Here is a 21,191-nt window from a genome sequence, read left to right as displayed (position 1 = left end):
ATGCTATTCAACGTCAAGGGCTGATAGTTAAATTCTTTTTTGTTGGACATGGTAATTTCCTGGTATTGTGTGGCATGAATGTTACTTGGCATTTGTAACCCAAGCTTGGATATTGTCCAGGTCTTGCTGCATTTGGACATGAGCTGCTTCAATATCTGAGGAGTTGTGAATGGTGCTGAACATTGTATCAACATCAGTAACATCCCCACTTCTGACCCCTTATGGTGGAAAGATGGTCATTGATGAAGGTGGTAGAGCTTGGACACTATCCAGATGAACTGCAGTGACGGCCTGGTGCTGAGATGATTGACTTCCACCAATTACAATGACTTTAATTTTTCTGAAGTCTGATTTCAGCCAGTGGAGAGGTTTCCTCCTGATTCCCAATGTATATCAGAGTGGAAGCAATGGGGGTGGGAGTAACTGCTGCAGACAGAGGAACCAATACCATCCTTGACATCCTCCTGAGATGCTCACCATGTTTAGTGACTGTCTCCACTTCCTTATCAACAGGTACAGATTGTAAAAGCCCATATATATGAAGACAGAGGAAGGAGCATGAGCAGCCCAAGTTTTGGTGATGAGTTCCTGTGTACCCTCCTCCAGGCTATAACTGAACAATGGGAGGTTCACCTCCCACAGCATTGTAAAAGGAGATATGCTTATCATACCAAGCAAGCTTGGAGGGAGGCTTCAGAGGGGGGTCAGTAGCTCTATAATTCCACAACAAGCTGGGACACTTTCTCTGTGCTGCAGGGGTACTTGAGCATTCTCCATGTTGAAGTGGTCACACACACATGGTAGAGTTTGCATGCTGTGGAAAGAGCTTGGCAGTGTAAAACCAGCTGCATGGGCAGTGAAAAATCACGATCAATTGGGTCATTCATTGCCTCAATCACTCTTAAATTGGCCCTCTACAAGAGGTGGGCAAGACTGTGACTTCGTGTCCTGTTTGCCTTCTGTATTGTTCTAATCGGGCACAATGACATTGGGAACGTATAAGATGTTGAATGGGATGGATAGGATAGAGATGGAGAGGCTCTTCCCGCTCAGAAAGGACAGTAGGACTGGAGGGCACAGCCTCAAGATAAAGTGGGGGTGGTTTAGAACGGAGTTGAGGAGGAACTTCTTCACTCAAAGGGTGGTGAATCTCTGGAATTCTCTGCCTGTTGAAGTGGTGGAGGCTACCTCGCTCAATATTTTTAAGACGCGGGTTGATAGGTTTTTGATAGGCAAGGGGATTAAGGGTTATGGGGAGAGGGCGGGAATGTGGAACTGAGCCACGACAGATCAGCCATGATCTTATTGAATGGTGGGGCAGGCTCGAGGTGCTAGATGGCCTACTCCTGCTCCTATTTCTTATGTTCTTATGAACAGGACACAAAGGTGTAAAATTCTGCCCATTAACTCCAATTCTCTCTCAATAGGTGCTACCAGACATGTCAAAAATTTCTAGCATTTTCTGTTTTTATTTCAGATTTCCAGCATCCAAGGTATTTTGCTCTTGCATTAGAACAAATCTGACCCTTGTTAAATCGTATTTAAACATTGATAATCCAGATTGGGAGAAAGCTGTTCAGCCCATCCAGAGTCCCTGTATAATTATTTCATCATGGCCTTCCCTCTTAATATCATCTTCAATAATCCCTTACATTAGGAAACATAGTGGGCTGACTCTCCCGTGGAGTGTTAATCACTGTCGGATTGCCACTTTATTCCTATTTTCTTTAAGCATTTTCAGTAAAACATGGCGGAGGAGCATTATTGCTGCAATACACAACACATTTCCCTTATCAGGAAGATGGAGAATATGCCAGGATATCTCAGAAATGCTACAATTGTGACTATCTAAAGAAAGGTGACAAGCCCGACTACAGAGGAATTTCCCTGCTGCGACCATAGGGAAGATCATCACAAGAGTCTTTCTTAATTGCCATCTCCCGATAGCTAATGAGCTTGTCCTAAAGTCACAATGTGGATTTCACCCACTAGGGGGCACAACAGACATGATCTCACCCCACTATAAGAGAAAAGCAGGGAACAGCACCAACCCTTGTACATGGCCTCCTTTGACTTCGCAAAGGTGGGATTATGGAGCATCCTCCTGCATTTTGGCTGCCCATCCTCTGCCCGCTCCACGATGACATGCAAGCCATGATCTTGACCAACAGATCCACTATAGACTCAATTCATATTTGGACTGGGGGTTAAGCAAAGCTGTGTCATTGTGTAAACACTCTTCTCAATATTTCTTGCTGCAACGCTCCATCTCACCCTCAGAAAGCTCCCTGCTGGAGTAGAATTAAACTACCGAATAAATGGGAATTTGTTCAACCTCCACTGCCTGCAGACCCAGATTCAAGGTTGTCCCATCCTCTGTTGTTGAACTAAAAGGCATACAAGAGCATGGGCCTTAGATTAAACATCTGTAAGGCAAAGGTCCTCTACCAACCTGCCCCCGCCACACAGCTACTCCCTCGTTATCAAAACCCACGACAAGGCCTTGGATTATGTGGACCACTTTCCATACCTTGGTAACTGAGTGTTAACAGGGGCAGCAAACATTGACAATAAGGTTCAACACTGCCTTCAATGTACAAGTGCAGCATTTGGTTGCTTGAGGAGGAGAGTGTTTGAAGACCAGGGCCTCAGACCTAGAACCGAGTTCATGGTCTACAGGGCATATATGGTGCAGAGATGTGACATATATTACTGACTAACCAGTCTCTGTCAGTAATTGAACCTAAGGGATAAATCTGGGAGTTGAATACATCTAATTTTGTTCTAGATGACTATAATCTGCTGTTGTAATGTGTAGAATAGCCTTATAGCTGGACAAGCTATCTCTCTGTAGTGGTAAGCTGTTTAGCAGGTCAAACTTCAACCATATCTTGTGCATATCTGGGGTCTCTAAAATTTGGATTTGTCAATCTATTTTTAGGTTTTCTGAAATTTATGATGTTTCTCTCTTAATCCTCAATGCCATTTTTAATCTTCTGTGCCATTTGACTCCACACACCTGCTTACCTCTTATCTGCCCCAAGCTTGATGTCCTCCTGAATCAACCCTGTAGTTTTCCTCTGTTCCAACCTAATCAGTGTTTATCACTGCTTGCTGTGTTGAGTTCACAGAGCAGCAATGGCATTTTACTTTCTGAAAGAAATCTTCCATCATTACTCTCATCTCCTCCAACAACTCAGTGGGTCCCCTACAGCTCATCCAGTCAAACTATTCTGCAAAATATTCACTACTATACAAACAATGATCTCCACAATTTCCTCCTGAATTAACGTATTGGTATCATTGCCTTGAGCAAAACCCATCTCACAGTTCTTGACTCTTTTCACTGAGAGGACCTTGTTTGATGACATGTCCTACCATGTAACACCAAATTACTGTAATCTCCAGGTTCTACTGTATTCTGACTCTTTATTTTTCTCGTTCCATTCCTCATTTGACACTGTGTACAATTCTGGTCACTTTATTATAGAAAGGATATTAAACTGGAAAGAGTACAGGAAAGATTTGCTAGAACGCTACTGGGGCTTGATAGTTTGAGTTGTAAGGAGAGGCTGGACAAACTGGGACATTTTTCTCTAGAGCATAAAAGGCTGAGGGGTGATCTTATATTGGTCTATAAAATAATGAGGGGCATAGAATCAGCTAGGTAGTCAATATCTTTTCCCAAAAGTAGGGGAGTCTAAAACTAGAGGGCATAGGTTTAAGGTGAGGGGGAGAGATACAAAAGTGTCCAGAGGGGCAATTTTTTCACAGAGAGGGTGGTGAATGCCTGGAACAAGCTGCCAGAGGTAGTAGTAGAGGCGGGTATAATTTTGACTTCTAAAAAGCATTTAGACAGTTACATGGGTAGGATGGGTATCGAGGGATATGGGCCAAATGCAAGCAATTGGGACTAGCTTCAAGGTTTTAAAAAAAGGGCAGCATGGTCAAGTTGGGCCAAAGGGCCTGTTTCCTTGCTGTAAATCTCTATGACTCTATGACCTCTTGTTTTTCTATACTTTCTTTACAGACCTTACTGTTTGCTACATCTCTAAATCCCTGTTGACTTATTTGTTGTAAATTCTGCCATATAGTTCTGCGTCCAGTTCTGGTCGCCTTACTACCGGAAAGACGTGGAGACCCTAGAGAGAGTGCAGAGGAGGTTTACCAGGATGCTGCCTGGTATGGAAGAACTGGGTTATGAGGAAAGATTGAGCAAATTGGAGCTGTTTTCCCTTGAAAAACGGTGATTGAGGGGAGATCTAATAGAGGTATATAAGGTTATGAAGGGTATAGATAGAGTAAACAATGGTAAGCTTTTTCCTATGTTGGAAACGCACATTACGAGGGGCCATGGGCTTAGGGTGAGGGGGGCGAGGTATAATTCGGATGTTAGAGGGAGGTTTTTCACACAGAGGGTAGTGGGGGTATGGAATGCTCTGCCAAGCAAGGTGGTGGAGGCAGGCATGCTGGAGTTGTTTAAGAGTTACTTAGACAAGCACATGAGTGGGTTGGAGATGGAGGGATATAGGAGATTGTTTTAAGTAAGGTTCAGGAGCCTTGGGACGTCCCTGGTAATGTATAAGGATGTAGATGATACTGATGTTTTTCTCTTTTAATTCACAGGTGCTTCGGTCCGCCTTGTTGTCCAACGAGGGGCATACACACGATGGGTCGTACGAGGGCTGCTCTTGGTTGTTTCGAGAACAGTCTAGTACTTCATGTCGTTAGTGTACGCTTAAACTGGACCAGATGCTGGGCAACACGACAGCTCAGTGACTATCACTGTTTGCTGTGCAGACACATGGATTTGGGCCAGTGTCTGTGGGAGTTTATGCATTCTCCCTGTGCTTGCGTGGGTTTTCTCCAGGTGCTCTGGAGAAAATGGCAGACTGACTTTGCAGTTTCACAAGACAATATTACTGGTTCCACATATCAGAGGCCTTGCCACATGACACCCATCTCTCCACGCTGCCTTTGACAAAGCTCATGTATCCCTCGTGTAGGTCCCCAAGATTGTCAAATGTCTCAACCACTAAGAATTAAAAGGAAAGTTGCAGGGCCGGTTGTCTTAGCAGCCTAGCAGACTCCTATTGGCCAGCCTGGGTTATAAAATGCAGATGGCCTTTGTATAGCTCTCTTTGAATTTGTTCAGTGCAGCCCACAATGTGTGTCATTTGTGAGAGATAATGGAATGTGATTTTCCTGATAATGTCAAGTAACTTTGTTTATTCAAAGCTCACCAGCAGACATAGATTCAGCCATTTTAAGAATTTGTGCAGTTTTAATTTTTTTTAGAGAAAGCAGTGGGCATATCTGTATGTATTTTAAGCTAATAATAGACGTGGTGAGGATTTAGTCCCTCATCCTTTGCAATTTCAGTCTATACCTTAAATTTTCTTTCCCCTCCCCTTTAGTTTTTATAGTAATTTATAGTCATTCAATCTTAATTTACATATTGAAGAAATTTTCCTGCCCCACCCACCACAGGAATCGTAGCGAATGAGGCAGGAACCATGAAATGTCAGTTGACTTCAGATGGGATTTTCTGGCTTTGGGATGAGTGCGGCCAGAAAACGCTGCCCATCTACTATCCCATTACAGGCAGGTCAGAGGTTTAAATATGTTAAACAGCTGTTTTAACCCAGGATTCTTTTAACTCTGAGCACATGAGTTTCCTGGACTTCCTGAAATTTACTGAGTAAAACAAGGTGAGAAGAGGACAGCAGAGACTGACAGGCTGTGTAATCGAAAAGCAAGAAGAGCTTTAAGTACGAAGATATATTACAACTGCTTCCTACCTTAAGTTAAAGGTTTTTAGTCACAGGACTTGTAATAAGAATATGCTTTAACTGTTTTGAAGATGAGTTTCATTATTTTGGATAACAGCAACAGACTGAGGATGCAAATTTTCCAGCATTTTCTGTTTTTGTTTCAAAATTTTAGAGATCATTTCTGCCATTTTGAGTTTTCACTGTTGATCTGCATTTCCAAGCTGTCACCCAGCTGTTAGCCCTCACAGCAACATGGGAACTACTTAATTAACTCTATCTGGACCTCTGATGAGGAGCAAGAGCAGCATTAGAAATACCTGCAGCAACAGAAGCAGCAGCAGTCTTTTTGTCTCTGACCTGCTGCTCCAGCAAACAGATGAAATGAGGCACAGAGCTCCAGCTCACAGGAATGATACCCTTAACACAGAGCTTTCTGGATTTGGCTGAATACCAGTATCCCAGAGGCTCAGCTTTCTCCATCAGATGGTTGCTGACATTTGCAGCCCCTTGAAATATGGCATCCTTCCAAGTGAACCAGGTGGGCATACATGGTTTGTGGCAGTTAAGGGCACCACAGCAGTTTATTTCTTCACCTCCTCCTCTGGCTTCTTCTGGGGGTCTGCTAATAACATTTGTGGGATCTCACAATCTTCAAAGTGCTGAATGGGTGCCATCCATGTTTGGCAGGGCAGCACCTGAGTGCACTTTGCTTCTCATGATGCTGGTCAGAATAAGAGGGCCTTTAGATTTTCTGCACTGACTGTATTCCCACGTCCAAGAATACATAGATTTCGCACATGTTGCAGTCAAGGTTCTCTTAGGTCACAAATCAGTATTTATTGACTGAAAGGAATTCCACTCCATGAATGTTCCATCACAGAAAGATCATCACGCATGTTTGTGCAAGGTAACCAGGAAGCTGCCATAATGCCATAACCCTCTTCTAGTCAAATGCCCCACGATATTCATACCTCCAAGCAGAATCAGCAAATGGCTACTTGGAAACAAGGGCTACCCTCTAAGGAATCCTTCTATTGATGATAGAGTTGTCACTGAGCAAACCAACAGGATGCTGAAGATGTGATTCGTGTGTCTGGACAGTTCTGGGGCTATTCTTTGGTATGCAGAAGTAAGGGTTTTTAGAAGATAGTGGTGTTGGATTTCGGGATACCAGAATCAATTAATGCTTTTACTTTTCATTCTCAAGTACCCTAATGATTCAAAGTGATAATCCTTATTGGTGACAGTGGTTATATTTCATTAAATGCAGCAAAAGGCCGGATTCTCTGATCTCACCCGTAGATGGGATTCTGCAGTCCCACTGCAGTGAATAGAGATTTGGCTGAGCACTTTGCTGTTGACATTTCCAGGTTCTCAACATGTTGCCAAGCACCTCCAGCGTAAGCAGGTCTGGCAATTAAAATCCAGCTTAAAGACGCTCCACCTTTATACAATATAGAAATAGACAGTGCTGCTTATATTTCAGATTTCCAGCATCCACAGTATTTGGATTTTATTTTCCGTCTTTATTTTACGTAACCTCAGTCTATTCTGATCCACCACCAACCACAATATTGCCCTTCTTCATTTATTTACTCAGTAGTTGCTTGCTTCTGCTTAAAACTCTTCAGGGACAAGTTAATCTGCCCACTGGGAAACTGCAAGATTGGGTGCAACACTTCTTTATTCACCAGATAATTTTTTTTCTCCATTGAAGTTAATGGAGAGCAATTCTGGGCAGGGGTGCAAAAGTCAGTGATTCACTAATCCCATTGTTTTCGATGAGCAGGCTGGGTAAAAATTAACCTATTCATATCCCTGCTAAGACACTCTTGTTTCCAGTTATTCCATTTGTCTATCCATCCATCTACTTTAACCATTTTAGGTTTTTCACCTCAAATTCTCCTTATGCATCTCCAAACATTTTTCTACACCAGCATCTCCTTTTTTGACTTCTTTTCCCTTTACCTTTAATAAATAAATGTGAAAATCTACAAATTTCCTAATATCGTAAGCTCAGGATATCTACTAAACAGCTCCTTCCTCTAACACCCCTTTTCATGGTCCTGAAGTTCCCTCTCCTACTCAGCAATCTTTATTGACACTGCAGGTACCATAAATGATTATTGAATGTTAATAATATGCCTGATAAAATGAATAATTACTGCCAAAACACAATATAATTTAGTGATTTTTCTTTTTAAAGGCAAAAGGTAGAATCACAACTTCAGAAATTACTTGAAGATGGAAGCCCTGAAAATGTATTCTATGTTGAAATGAAAGAATATGGTATGTGTAATCCATATGCTACTCTCATTGTTTGCTGAAATATCTGAGTGTTTTTATCAAATTCCAGGGAACTTCTACTTCTCCCCATTGTAACTGAAACAAAGCACTGGTTGAAGTCCCAAGAAAAATGGCAGAAGACCAGTAGTATTCTCAAACTTTGAGTGCCCATTCCCTTTCTGGGCTGCATTTTCTGAAACATTAAATTAAGTTGCTTATCCCCTGATGGTTCAGCAAGTTTATGTTATTGATAGCTGAGCTATCTCAAGGGCCAAAGGCAACAGATACACGGGAACACCACCACCTGCAAGTTCCGTACCGATCCTGACTTGGAACTATACTGCCATTTTTTCACTGTTACTCGATCAAAATCCTGGAACTTCCTTCCTAACACCACCATGGGTGTATCCACACCACATGGCCTGAAGCAATTCAAGAAGACAGCTCACCACCACCTTTTCAAGGACAATTAGAGATGGGCAATATATCCTGGTCTAGCTAGTGATACCCACATCTCGTGAACAAATTATTGAAACACCCCAGCGTTGCCGTCTAATGCTTGCATCCCTTCAGCTGATCCTGGCCATGATAATGGTAAAGATGTCCATTTGTTCTAATTACTCCTGAGATAAGTTTGTGATTTGTTGGCTCAGTCCATAAAAATGACTAAGAGCTTTTGGATTTTTGCACAGATTTGGTTCAATTTTGTTTTTCAAGGAGTGGAACCTGCCCCCTCACCTGGTCTGGCTTCCATCTGATGCCAGTCAATCAAGTTATGATATCTTAATATAAGCAATTATTACTGTCCTATAGCTATACCCACACTCAAGAGAAAATAACAATATTGTGTGTATGCAAAGACCAGATGAAAACTAAATAAGTCTTGGTTGAAGTGAAATATTAAGTCTGTCAAACCTCAGTTATGAAAAATGACCATTTGGATGAAGCACTAAAAGGCAACTAGTGACCATGAGCTTTTTCTCTAACAAAGAGACAGGAGAGGAGCATGAAGGGAAGAAAAGCAGCAACTTCTTAATATAATTTTTTCTTCACTTCATTTTTGCAGTTGTCGCTCTTGCATCTTCAAAATAGGAATATGGTGAGATAAATTAAGTGGCATTAACATTGCATTACAATTCTGAAGTCAGTGCTCTCGCCATTAAAGGGTCTATTCCACTAAAAGAATGATAAAAGACCCAAAGATTATTGCGTAGATGGCTCAGATAGTACATGGAGCAAGGAAAGAATTTGAAGAACTCATATTGTTACCACTCAGGACAGCTAAAGATCTTTTGCTATTCTAGACCTTAGATTGTGCAATAATTGGGAAGATATCCACAGAATAAGTACCTAAGCATTCACTGCACCTGCTCATTGTGCACTGGAAATATATCATCTAGCATTTTAGTTTACATTGCTCCCAGGGCGCCCAGGCTGCACAATTCAAAACAATAGACAAAATATTCAATTTAAATTTCCAAACTTGGAGGACTCCCCTGAAATTGGTCAGCATCAATGCTGGACGTGCTGGTTTCCACAAAGCAGACATAGGCCGGGACCAAAAAAGATCCAACCTTATGTAAAATAAGGCACAGATCCTACATGGTGGATTCCAAGGGTAACCCTTCAAAGAAATGAAACCTTACCTGATAAAGAATGGTGAACCTAGTATTGAGGTCACATTCATTCTTTGGGGATCCCGAGTAATTGTTCCGTCACCAGCATGACATCCAATATTACCGGAACTACACAATGGCCACCCTGAGGTATCAAAAATGAAAATGCTGGCCAGGAGTTATGTCTGGTGGCCCAGTCTTGACTCAGACATCACAGACTTGCTGAAGCGATATGGCCTGTACCAGGAAAATCAAAAACTTCCTCCCTCAGCTTCCCTGCACCCAGGGGAGTGGCCTGGCATGCCATGGCTGTGTACGTGTGGACTTTGCAGATTCCATGTTTTTAATCATGGTAGAAGTATGCTCCAAATAGTTGGAGGTGCATCAGATAGCTTCCATGACTACTCAGGCTATGATTGTGAGATTACAACAAAGCTTTAGTACACATGTATGCTGGAATTCTACTGCCCTGCCTGCCATGGAATCAGAGCAGGCAAGAGACGGACCATGGAAATGTCCGTTGACCTCAACGGGATTTTCCTGGGTCGAGCGAGGCCGTAAAATCCCACCCGTTATACCGGAAGTCCTAGTTTCCAATAATGGCACAGTCTTTACGAGTGGTGATTTCCAGAGTTTTGGTATTTGGCATGTCCGAACAGCACCTTATCACTTATCGTCAAATGGGCTGGCAAAACAGGCAGCTCAAATCTTCAGAAATGGTATTAAGAAACAACTAGCGGCATTCATGGAGACCAAGCTGGCACAATTTTCGTTTGGTTATAGGACCACACGGGACACAACAACAGGTGTTGCACCACACCATCAGAGCTGTAAATCGGACAACAGCTTCATACCAGGTTATGTCTATTATCCCCAAACTTGGTGGTAGGATGGAGTCCCAACAAGAAAACCAAAAAAAAGTCTGATTCACATAAAAAACTTTGGGGATGGTCCTGGTTGGGTTCCTGGGATCATTATGGAGAAAATAGGGCCAGTATCATACAAGGTCAAAGTCCAGGGTTAAACCTTAAAGAAAGAGGGAGCATTGCAGGGTTTAAGTTTATTTATTAGTATCACAAGTAGGCTTACATTAACACTGCGATAAAGTTACTGTGAAAATCCTCTATTCGCCACACTTTGGTGTCTGTTTGGGTACACTGAGGGAGAATTTATCATGGCCAATGCACCTAAACAGCACATCTTTCAGACTGTGAGAGGAAACCGGAACACCCGGAAGAAACCCATGCAGACACGGGAAGAACTTGCAAACTCCTCATAGATAGCAACCCAAGCTGGGAATTGAACCTGGGTCCCTGGCGTTGAGAGGCAGCAGTGTTAGCCACTGTGGCCGCTGCCCACTTCTTCAGCCCCCATCTTCGAATCCATACCTTCACCATTGGGAGGGGCTAATGCGAAGTCAGTTCTGAGCTGACAGCTGACTCTGGAAGTAGCCGTCTGCTTCCAGACTGAAGAAGTGGACCTCTGAGTTGAAACTCTTGAGGGGGAGCCCACACTGGTAACCCTGTGACCCCCTCCTCTGGAAATGAAGATCCTTGCCATTTGACCCAGCCCCATCTTTGATGGACCTCAGACCGGCCGCTAAGCGGGAAAAAGGATCTCCTCACAGTGGGGGTGCTGGGGGAAACACGGATCTAAGGGGGGAGGATGTGATGGCCATGAAGACCACGGGGATAGATCTCCCCATGTGCGTTGTAGAATATGGGTTTCCTTATTGAGCAAGCAAAGGCTTGCCCACTGAAAAGAGGACAGCAGAGGCTTAGAAACCTGGTGCTCGACCTGGACTGGCTTTGTAAGACCCAAGGTGCAGACTATCTACCGGTAAGTTGCATGTGTGGCCCTTCTCTTTGGTGCACAATAAAGGGCCTTTGGTGATGGGAAACTGGCATCTGGTTGAATTACTATGACATCCTGTCAGTGCTCTGAAAGAGAAGGTTATTCCCAGAGCATTTCAAGTGAAGCATTCCTCCCATCCTTAATACACCAACTGCCCTCACTTTTTTACAACCACCACCAACAACCTATTCATTTCCTTCATTCGGTACAGCCGTCTGAATCTTGCCCTCACTTCATTACATGCCCTCATTGTATTAATCATTTACGGGGACTAATTAAGAATCCACCTTGTTACACCCCCGTTGTGCTCGTGGACTTATCCTTATGGTCCTCTAGGATACATTCTCAGTGGCTTCAGCTCACCAGGTGTTATTGAGGATATTTCAGATGGCTGTGGTGGGCAAGATCAAGGAACTGTGTGCAGTGAGGCTCCAGCTGGAAATTGTGGTATTGTAACATGCTGGTTCTGTGGCGTAGAAAATGCAACTGACAGAATGGCTGGCACTGAAATATAGACCATAGAATCCCTACAGTGCAGAAAGAGGTCATTCAGCTCATAAAGTCTGCACTGACTCTCCGAAAGAACATCCCACCCAGGCCCATCCCTCCACCCTATGGGGTAACTCCACGCATTTACTATGGCTAATCCACCTCACCTACATGTCTTTGGACATTAAGGCTCAACTTAGCATAATCACTCCTCCTAACCTGTATATCTTTGGGCCATGGGAGGAAATTGGAGCACCCGGAGGAAACCCACACAGAATGGGTAGAATGTGCAAACTCTACATAGACAATCACCCAAGACCAGAATCGAACCTGGGTCCCTGGCACTATGAGGCAGCAGTGCTAACCACTCTGCCAGTGATGGGGAGGGAGAGGGGTGACCGGGCCTGGCCACAAGGGGACAGGTTGGGCCAGGTGGCCAACCACTGGGGGGAGGTGTGGGTCGGGCAGCTGACCGCAGGTGTGGATGGGTGGGGGGGGTGTGCAGCCAATCACGGGAGGCCGTGCAGCCAATCACAGGGGTGGGTAGAGGGAGGGGTTGATCGCTCCAGGCGGGTGGGGGGGGGGGGTGGTCATGATAGGCTGCAGGTCTCTGCGGTAGTTGTGGGGGGGGGGGGGACGGTGCTTTGTTTAGGCTGGGAGGCAGGCTGAGAACGGCAGAGGCTGAATAACGTCTCTTGCTGCTAGAGACCCACGCATGCGCAAATGCGCCCTCCGCTGTTCTCAGCCAGCATTCAGGTGACTTAAACCCCACCTCTCTCCCCACAGACAAGGAACCGTTTGCGCTGTTTTTTCATGAATTGTGTGCAAAAGGTAGCAGATTTGAACTTGCCTAAAAAACAGATCTGACTTTCTTCCATTTTCGCGCCCTTCCTGGACTTAGAATTTTTTTGGTAAGATTGCCCCCTACGTTTTCAAGAGAGGAGAAGTTGAGAAGAAGTGTGGAACATTTGAAAGGATAATTACAAATTATTTTGTATGGAAATATACTTTGTTTTTCTTTATGCCGTCACAGGATGTGGGTATCACTGGCAAGCCCTGCATTTATTGCCCATCCCTAATTGCCCTTGAAATTGTATGGCTTGTTAGGCCATTCCAGAGGGCTGTTAAATGTCAGTCACATTGCTGTGTGCCTGGAGTCACACGTAGGCCAGACCAAGCAACGATAGTAGATTGTGCATAGTGGAGTTCCCCAGGGGTCAGTATTAGGCTTTCTTGATCTATATTAATGATCTAGACTTGGATCTGCAGGATAGAATTTTAAAATTTGTAAATGACATAAAACTTGGAATATTGTAAGGACAGAGGCAGGTTAGTGGACTGAGCAGACATATAGTAGATGAAATTTAGTGTAAGAAGTGTGAAATGTTAAACGGGAATGCCATGTTGAGAAGACATGAAAAAATAAATTCTTTAAAAATTTGTTTCTCTTTCATATTCTCTTAGAATCATAGAATGCAAAAGAGGCCCTTTGACCTATCAAGTCTGCAGTGACACATGAGAAACACCTAAACTTGTTTAAGTTCTTTGTTTTAAAAAAATGGACAAGTGGTGGCCTCAGCTGGTCACATATTGGTAGTCTTGGAAGATTCTAATTCATTTCACTGGACAAAGGCTAATTTATTAAACTCCTGGAATGTGACTTCTATTGTATGAATATTTCAGCCAAGCCAACACAAAGGATTAGTAGACAAGATGTTTGTACCAGCCAACTTGGACAAAGGCAGAGCTATTGGGTCTCCTCATCTCCAATGTTGTGTTAATGGTTACCCTCTCAGAGTACCATTTATTTTAATGACGGTTCGTTGTTAGCTAAGTGGCTCGACCTGAAACCACCCTGTCACATGATCAAGACTTGAACTTTTCGAATTGCTTTGAATTCTATCTTCAGTTGTGGTTTAACCACAGAAGAGAAAACTGGACTGCGGGCAAGCAGTTTGCCTTTGACTTCCATCTCTTTCAATGTCGAGTCCCCTGAAAGAGTCTGTATTTCACTTACAGAGTGAATTAATTCCCAAAATATAAGAATACTTTGCTGCACCTTCAACCTGCAACTGATTTGTCAGAACCAAGACCAGGAATTCTGCCACCCCAGAAAAAACCATCATTGGACATTTACTTAGTGGACTCTATTCATATGAATTAATGCTAATAACTAATGATTTTTTTTAAAGGAACTTGCACTTGTAATTTGTAAATTCTTTCCCCTTCTTTCTCTGAGTTTTTACCTTGTGAGCTTGTGAATGTGAATGTGAGTTGCGATCCATCTCTTGGGTTTTCAATGTATTAATAAATTCTAGTTTCACTTCACCTTAAATAATTTTCTGTGGGGTTATTTTTAACATTGGACCTCATAAATTGGAGTTTGGGAAACTTCAGCCCATTTCAACAAGGGAGAGGATACTGAGGGAAACAAATTAAATTAGAAATTAAGACTATCACTCTCAGACAGAAGAATGGAACTATAATAATAATTCAATCCAACACACCCAGATGTCTGTAAGAGGAGGAAGAATCAGGAAGGCAGTCAAAATATAGAGTACAATTCTAAAGTAGTGGAGGAGCTGAAGGACCTGGGAATATTTGTGCACAAATCATTGAAGGTGGCAGGTCAGATTAACAAAGATATAGGATCTTGGGGACTCTATAAATAGAGTACAAAATGAATACATTGAGTACAAAATCAAGCAAGTTACAGTAAACTGTTATAAAACACTGATTCAGATTCAACTGCAGTATTATGTACAAATCTGGAAAACACAGGAAGTATGTGAAGTTGTGGGAAAGATTTAAAGAATTATTCTGGGGATAAGTGATTTCGGCTACCTGGATAGATTGGTAAAGAACATAAGAACATAAGAAATAGGAGCAGGAGTAGGCCATCTAGCCCTTCGAGCCTGCCCCGCCATTCAATAAGATCATGGCTGATCTGTCGTGGCTCAGTTCCACATTCCCACCCTCTCCCCATAACCCTTAATCCTCTCTCTTATCAAAAACCCATCAACCCACGTTTTAAAAATGTTTAGCGAGGTAGCCTCCACCACGTCAACGGGCAGAGAATTCCAGAGATTCACCACCCTTTGAGTGAAGAAGTTCTTCCTGGGACTGATAGAGATGTTCAACATCATGAGGGGTCGGGACAGAGTAGACAGAAAAATTACCAGTGGTAGAATGGTTGAGAATCAGTGGGCACCAATTTAAGGTGATTGACAAAGGAACCAATGTCATGAGGATTTTTTTTAAATGTAACGTGTTTAGGATTGGCAATGCATTGCCTAAGATTGTGATGGAAACAGAGTCACTTGTGACTTACAGAAGAGAATTGGATACTTACCTGAAGAGAAAAGATTGATAGGGCTTTGGTAGAGCATAGGACAGGGACTAGCTGAGTAGTTCATGGAGAGGCTGTGTAGACATGATGGGCTGATTAGCCTCCTGTGCTATCACTTTTCTATGGGTGGTTTTTAATATCCTATCCGATGGCAAGTTTGGAAACAGGGAGAAATTTCAATTGGGAAGGATGGTGGGCAGTTATGGACCTTGTCTCCTTCCTGCCTCCACCCAATTAAGTCTGAGGCAAGAATGCCCAGGAACGGCTTTCCCACACTGCTACCAGTTAAGCCTCTTAAAGGAGAACTAATGCAGTGCGACCTGGGGAATAAGACATGCAAATCTATGTGAGTTGATATTCATTGCCCCCCTCATTTGCATACAAATGCTTGGCCAAAAAACAAAACAAACAAGTCTATACAGATGGGCACTGGAGAAAATTCAGCAGACAAGTCTGAAGAAAAAGTATACATGATACAACAGATTGGTTCAGTCATGTCCATTGGCAACAAGTGGTTTGTGACTGTTACAATAAAGACCTCAGAGGGAAAGTATTAAGCGAACAAGAAGTGTCAAATAGATACGTATGCATCATGAAACATATGACCTTCACAGATCTGCATAAAGTGGGTCAACATGGTGATGAAAAAAATGAAGCCCTCAGAGTAAGATTAGGACCCTATAATGGCACAGTACTCACACTAAGAGGACAGATTAGTCTGACAGTCCAATTCAGTGGCAAGAAGGAAGATCTCAAGTTCTAGGTAGCAGATGGGATGCAACAACCAATCGTCCCAGCTAGAGCAAATCTAAAGCTTAGGCTGATAATCTTGAATGTGCCAATAAAGAAAGGGCAGAAGAAAACCCATAAAGAGGGAAAAGAAAACTGTAGAGGGAGACAGACACCAGTGAGAAGGAGACGATATTCAGGTAAACTACAAGATGGTTGCTGACCAATTAAGTTCAATGAAATGCAAAAGCCAAAGGTAACTTCTAAAGTTAAGTTCTACAGAAAAAAATGTTCATATCAGATTAGAACTGGAAGGGTTGAAGAGCAAGATTTCAGCTGAGTTTATATCTTTGAAGACATACGCTAAATTGAAGTCTTCAATGAAGGAAGCTGTGCAAAACCTGACCAAACAAATTTCAATAATATCCACTTTCCATGAAAGAATAAAAAAAGGTCTGAAAACTGCAGATCAAAACATTGTATGTTTCTTAGTTTTAATCATAAATAGTTTCTTGTATATACAATTTGTTGATGGTTTCATATGAGGGTGATACAATATAACTTGAGGAATTTAAAACAAAATAACTTATGTATTTTATTTGTTTTTCAGTTGTAAACTCTTGAACTGTTTGAACTCTTTTCATAAATAATCAATATCCTTTGGGAATTTCTCTCTAACTTAAGGTGCAATGTTGCGGGAAGACCAGGAAGCTTTTAGAATAGCTACAGTAGAGCCAATCTTACAATTGAAAAACGACTTGAAACAAAGACTGATTGAAATGCAGCGTTGCCCCTTGCAGCAACTCAACCAGGGGGATGAATTTAATTCTATCCAAATACTGCAGCAGGTATGACATTCCTTAATTTAACCTGTTCTATTTTAAGCTTCATGTCATTCGCAGTTTATTAACAAATCATTGAACAATTTTCACCTATAAAATTACAGAGGGATGTAGACAGAATAAGTGAGTGGGCAAAATTATAACAGACAGAATTCAACCAAGTATGACGTTGCTCATTTTGGAACTGAAAAATACAAAAATATTTTATTAGTGGTGAGAAACTAGGAGCAATGGGACAAAGAGATTTACGTGTCTGTGCACACAAATCAGGTGTTCGCAGATACAAAATATAATCAAAAAAGCAAATGGAAAGTTGACCTTCATCTTGAGGGGATTGAAATTCACAGTAAGGAAGTGGTGCTTCAGTTGTATAAAACCTTGTTCAGATTCCATCTGGAGTGCTGTGTTCAGTTTTGGGAAAGATATTTTGGCCAAGGAGGGATAACAGTCTAGATTAACCAAGATGATACCAAGTTTGAGGATATTTCATTTTGTGTGGAATTCAAAACAAGAAAGCATAATATTAAAATTAGAGCTATGCCATTACACAAACAGCCATGGGAATGTGGAATTCACCAAAAAAGTGATGTGTCTAAGTCATTTGAAATTTTCAAAACTGAAATTGTGAGATTTTTGTATTTTAAGGATGTTTAGGAATATCATACAAAGGCAGGTAAATGGCGTTCAAATAGGAACCAGCCATGTTTTAATTGAATGGCCACACTTGCCCCAAAGCCAGAAAATCCCGCCAGAGGTCAACGGACCTTGCCATGATCCCCCTCCCCAGCCGCTTTGATTCCCATGGCGAGCAGGATGGGAAATTCAGCCCTATATTCAAGTGCAGGTGATTGAAAGTAATCTGACTCCTAGGGTGTTGCTTATTTTAAATCTCGGAGCTTTGTGGAAACGCCACCAGTTTCCATGTATGCAACAGGAATTTATTAAGTCATTAACTTTGTGAAAATATCATCTCACTGTCTACCTCAACATTTGAATTTGAATTTGCAGGGCTCGATTCTCCCATTTTGACATTAAGTACTTCCACCAGCGAGAAAGCGGGAGAGATTTGCTCTTCCACTGGCAGCAGTGTTCACAAGCCACCTTGCCTATTCAGATGGATTAGCCCATTACACAAGTGAAACCCATGGATTTTCTGACTCCAGTGGCTGATTTGCTGAAATTGGGAATCACCTGAATGAGCAACAAGCAGGAGCAGCTTATAAAAGCTCCCTACTCACCCCACAGTCACATCAGAGAAGATGGACGGAAGGAGACTAACCCCGTGCTTTCTGGATTAAACATTGTCCATCTTATGCCCGAGTGCCTTTTACTTTGTGCAGTCAACTTCACTAGAGGGGATGTTGGAATGGGAATGAATGGTTCTTCTGTTTCCGGCACAGAACGCATGGTCACACAGACTGTACAGACCTACCCTCTGGTAGAAGGCCATGTGAGCCAGAATGAGACATGTGGAGACCACTCTGTCTGCAGGAATCCCTCACTTTCGGCCAACCACTCCCCCCGACTCTCACAGAGAGCATCTTTCACAAAGAGCATCTTTCAGAGAGAACATTTTTCACAGAGAGCATCTTTCACAGACAGCATCTTTCAGAGAGAGCATCTTTCAGAGAGAGCATCTTTCACAGACAGCATCTTTCACAGACAGCATCTTTCACAGAGAGCAGCTTTCACAGTGACTGTGGGCCGGCTGAAAATGCCCCCAACACGCACTCAGGGATGGAAAGGGATGTCAGTGGAACATCTCGAGGTGGACAGGAATCGGATCTCTTGTCATTATGAGGAGCATCATAGCTTTCCTCACACCAAGCCATCATCACCCTCCTGTCTTGTTTTCCCAAGATGACATGCATGATACTCAGCTAGTGGTCGTGCACTAGCACATCAGCTGTATGTTTAGAGAGTGGAACCTTTTTGGAGCATCTCCTGTGTGTCTCAGCTGCAGCTGTTTCTGTGACATAGGTCGCTTGGCAGCACTTCTTTCAGCTGTTACTGGGACGCCTGACCCCTGTGTGCATTCACCTTTCCGATTCCTCTCCCTGATCTGGTGTGGGAATGTGAATGAAGTGGGTTCCATGAGGTGTGCCATTATCCAGCACTCATGTAGAGTTTGAAGGGTCAGTGACACTTGCCATGTGTGAAGGGAGTTAATACAGGGCTGGCCGGAATTGGGGGTTTCAGCATGAGGATAGGACTATGCCAGACTGTGAGAGGTTAACAGGTCCAGGTATGTAAGGCTCCATATGTCCTTGGTGCATGGTTCCCATAGAGCCAGAAGGTCAAAGCTGAGATCGGACACCAAGGAGAACCAATACTTTTGACATACAAATGTCCAATACTGAAATGGATTGGGTTAGCTGCTTCAAAGTGTCAATGAAAGCAGTCGGGCAAGGCCTCCCCGACCCAGCCCCTGCTCCCCCTGAGGCCACCCTTTCCCTCCAGCTCGAACCGCAGTTGACCCATTGAGTCAGACACACCCCCAAGCAAGACAAAAAATTTTAAAAACAGTTAGCTCCTAGCTAACTGTTTGTCCCCAGTTGCCAAGAGTAACACCAAACTATGCCTGGGTGACTTCCAGTACTGAGGGTGGGTGATTATCACATGGCCTTTACATCTGGAGTCAGTCTCTCTAATGACATGGAGATGAGGGTGTTTTACATGCTTATTGGGTTGCCTCCCACCCTCAGCAGAACTGGTTGGAGCGAGCAGGCTGGGTTGGGTGAATCTCAAGAGCCCTAGTGCCTGTCGATTTTCCTGATTTTTGGCCAATGCCTCATTCACCGGGGCATTGGGATTCCCGTGAACCATCTGAAGAAGTCAAAGAATCAGGCCCACTGTATTTTTGCAGTTGATACAAACTCCAGATTGGTAATAGAAAGTTAAATCTTGTATTATTTTAAGCATAAGTTCCATTTTACTGATGTAATGATTGTTAAGATTTTTTTCATTGATGGGATGTGGGTGTCACTGACATGGTCAATATTTATTGCTTACCCTAATTACCCTTTAATTGAATGGCTTACTAGACCATTTCAGAAGGCAATTAAGAGTTAACTGCATTGCAGTAGATCTGGAGTCAGGTCGATGTCCTAAAGGGACATTACTGAACTAGGTGGGTTTGACTATAATCAATGCTTTTTGTTATTGTCACTATTACAGAGACCAGTTTTCAATACCAGCTGTTGTGGTGGGATTTGTACCCTGATCCCGGGAGTTTAAGCCTGGACCACTGGATTACTAGTCCAGTGATATTACCAGTACAACACTGTTTTCTCTCAAATGATTATCAAATTAATTACTGCCATTCAACTTCTCTGGCAATGAAACTCAAATATTTGAAGTGTGGGATCTAATTTCTTTAGGCACTAATTGACGTTGAGGACTTTATACAAGTCAAAGCTAAGCATTTTAATATTTTTACCTTTTGATTCTGTTTCCTTTTTCTCTCTTGCTTCAATATTTATTTCCCTTTTATTGCTCTTTCTCTGCACGATTTGACACTGAACCAACCCTTCTAATTTATACTCTTTTTTTAAGTCCTTGCATGGTTAATTTCACAACCCTTCAATTTGACTGCTTCAGAAGATAAGCAATTGCTTGCCTTGTTCAATCAGGTTCCAGCTGCCCTGTTTTCTTCACCATTATCGTCTTGGGCTTTTTTTTGCAATTTGCCTTGCAAAAAATTTTAAAACCTGAACACATAAAGGCAATTTTGACTTACAGCAAATTTTGGCCCATTATGTTTGCCTTAAGATCCACCCAAGAATGAAAAAAACATTAAAGCCAGACAACATCTTACAATATTTCCGATGAAGTATAACTGTTTATATTACTGTGAAGGGAAAGTAATTTAATTGTTATTTTTTAACATTTGCTGTTCTTATATTTTTTGCACAATCAACTCATAAAGCACATTTATTTCTGAATCTTTTATGAAATTAGGTAGAATTTGTGAGAAACCAACAGAAGGTCATCACAGACAAGCTTGAACGAGAGAGAAGCATCTTGGAAGAACAGATCAATAATATTGTATTTGAGGTAAATGTTTTTTATAAAGAACATGGGAGTACATTTTCTAGTCTTCTAGTGTTGAAGCACTGGAAGTGGAGTGTGTCTGCTTTTGGGTTCATTCAAATTATGAAAAGCCAAATCTTCTTTGCTCAGCCATCAGTTAAAATTCTAAATTAGCTCTTTTCATTATTGGAAAGGTATTAGAGAATTTGCATCAGAATTG

At 42.4% G+C, this 21,191-nt stretch overlaps 1 protein-coding gene across 5 annotated transcripts in view; it reads left to right on the top strand.

The window, feature by feature from the left end:
* LOC145350138 (coiled-coil domain-containing protein 148-like) overlaps nucleotides 1-21,191 on the top strand; it is a 91,720-nt gene that overhangs the window by 41,328 nt on the left and 29,201 nt on the right. For all 5 annotated transcript variants that reach the window (XM_080199110.1, XM_080199109.1, XM_080199108.1 and 2 more), the window contains 3 exons: nucleotides 7,981-8,063; nucleotides 16,782-16,945; nucleotides 20,900-20,995. In XM_080199110.1, coding sequence (XP_080055236.1) covers nucleotides 7,981-8,063; nucleotides 16,782-16,945; nucleotides 20,900-20,995 — 343 coding nt within the window. The remainder of the gene's footprint in view (nucleotides 1-7,980; nucleotides 8,064-16,781; nucleotides 16,946-20,899; nucleotides 20,996-21,191) is intronic.

This window comes from Carcharhinus amblyrhynchos, chromosome 11, assembly GCF_965287045.1.
Source record: "Carcharhinus amblyrhynchos chromosome 11, sCarAmb.v2.hapA, whole genome shotgun sequence".
Lineage (NCBI taxonomy): Eukaryota > Metazoa > Chordata > Chondrichthyes > Carcharhiniformes > Carcharhinidae > Carcharhinus > Carcharhinus amblyrhynchos.
The sequence above is the reverse complement of the archived record's forward strand: the minus strand, read 5'-3'. Positions and strand labels throughout refer to the sequence as shown.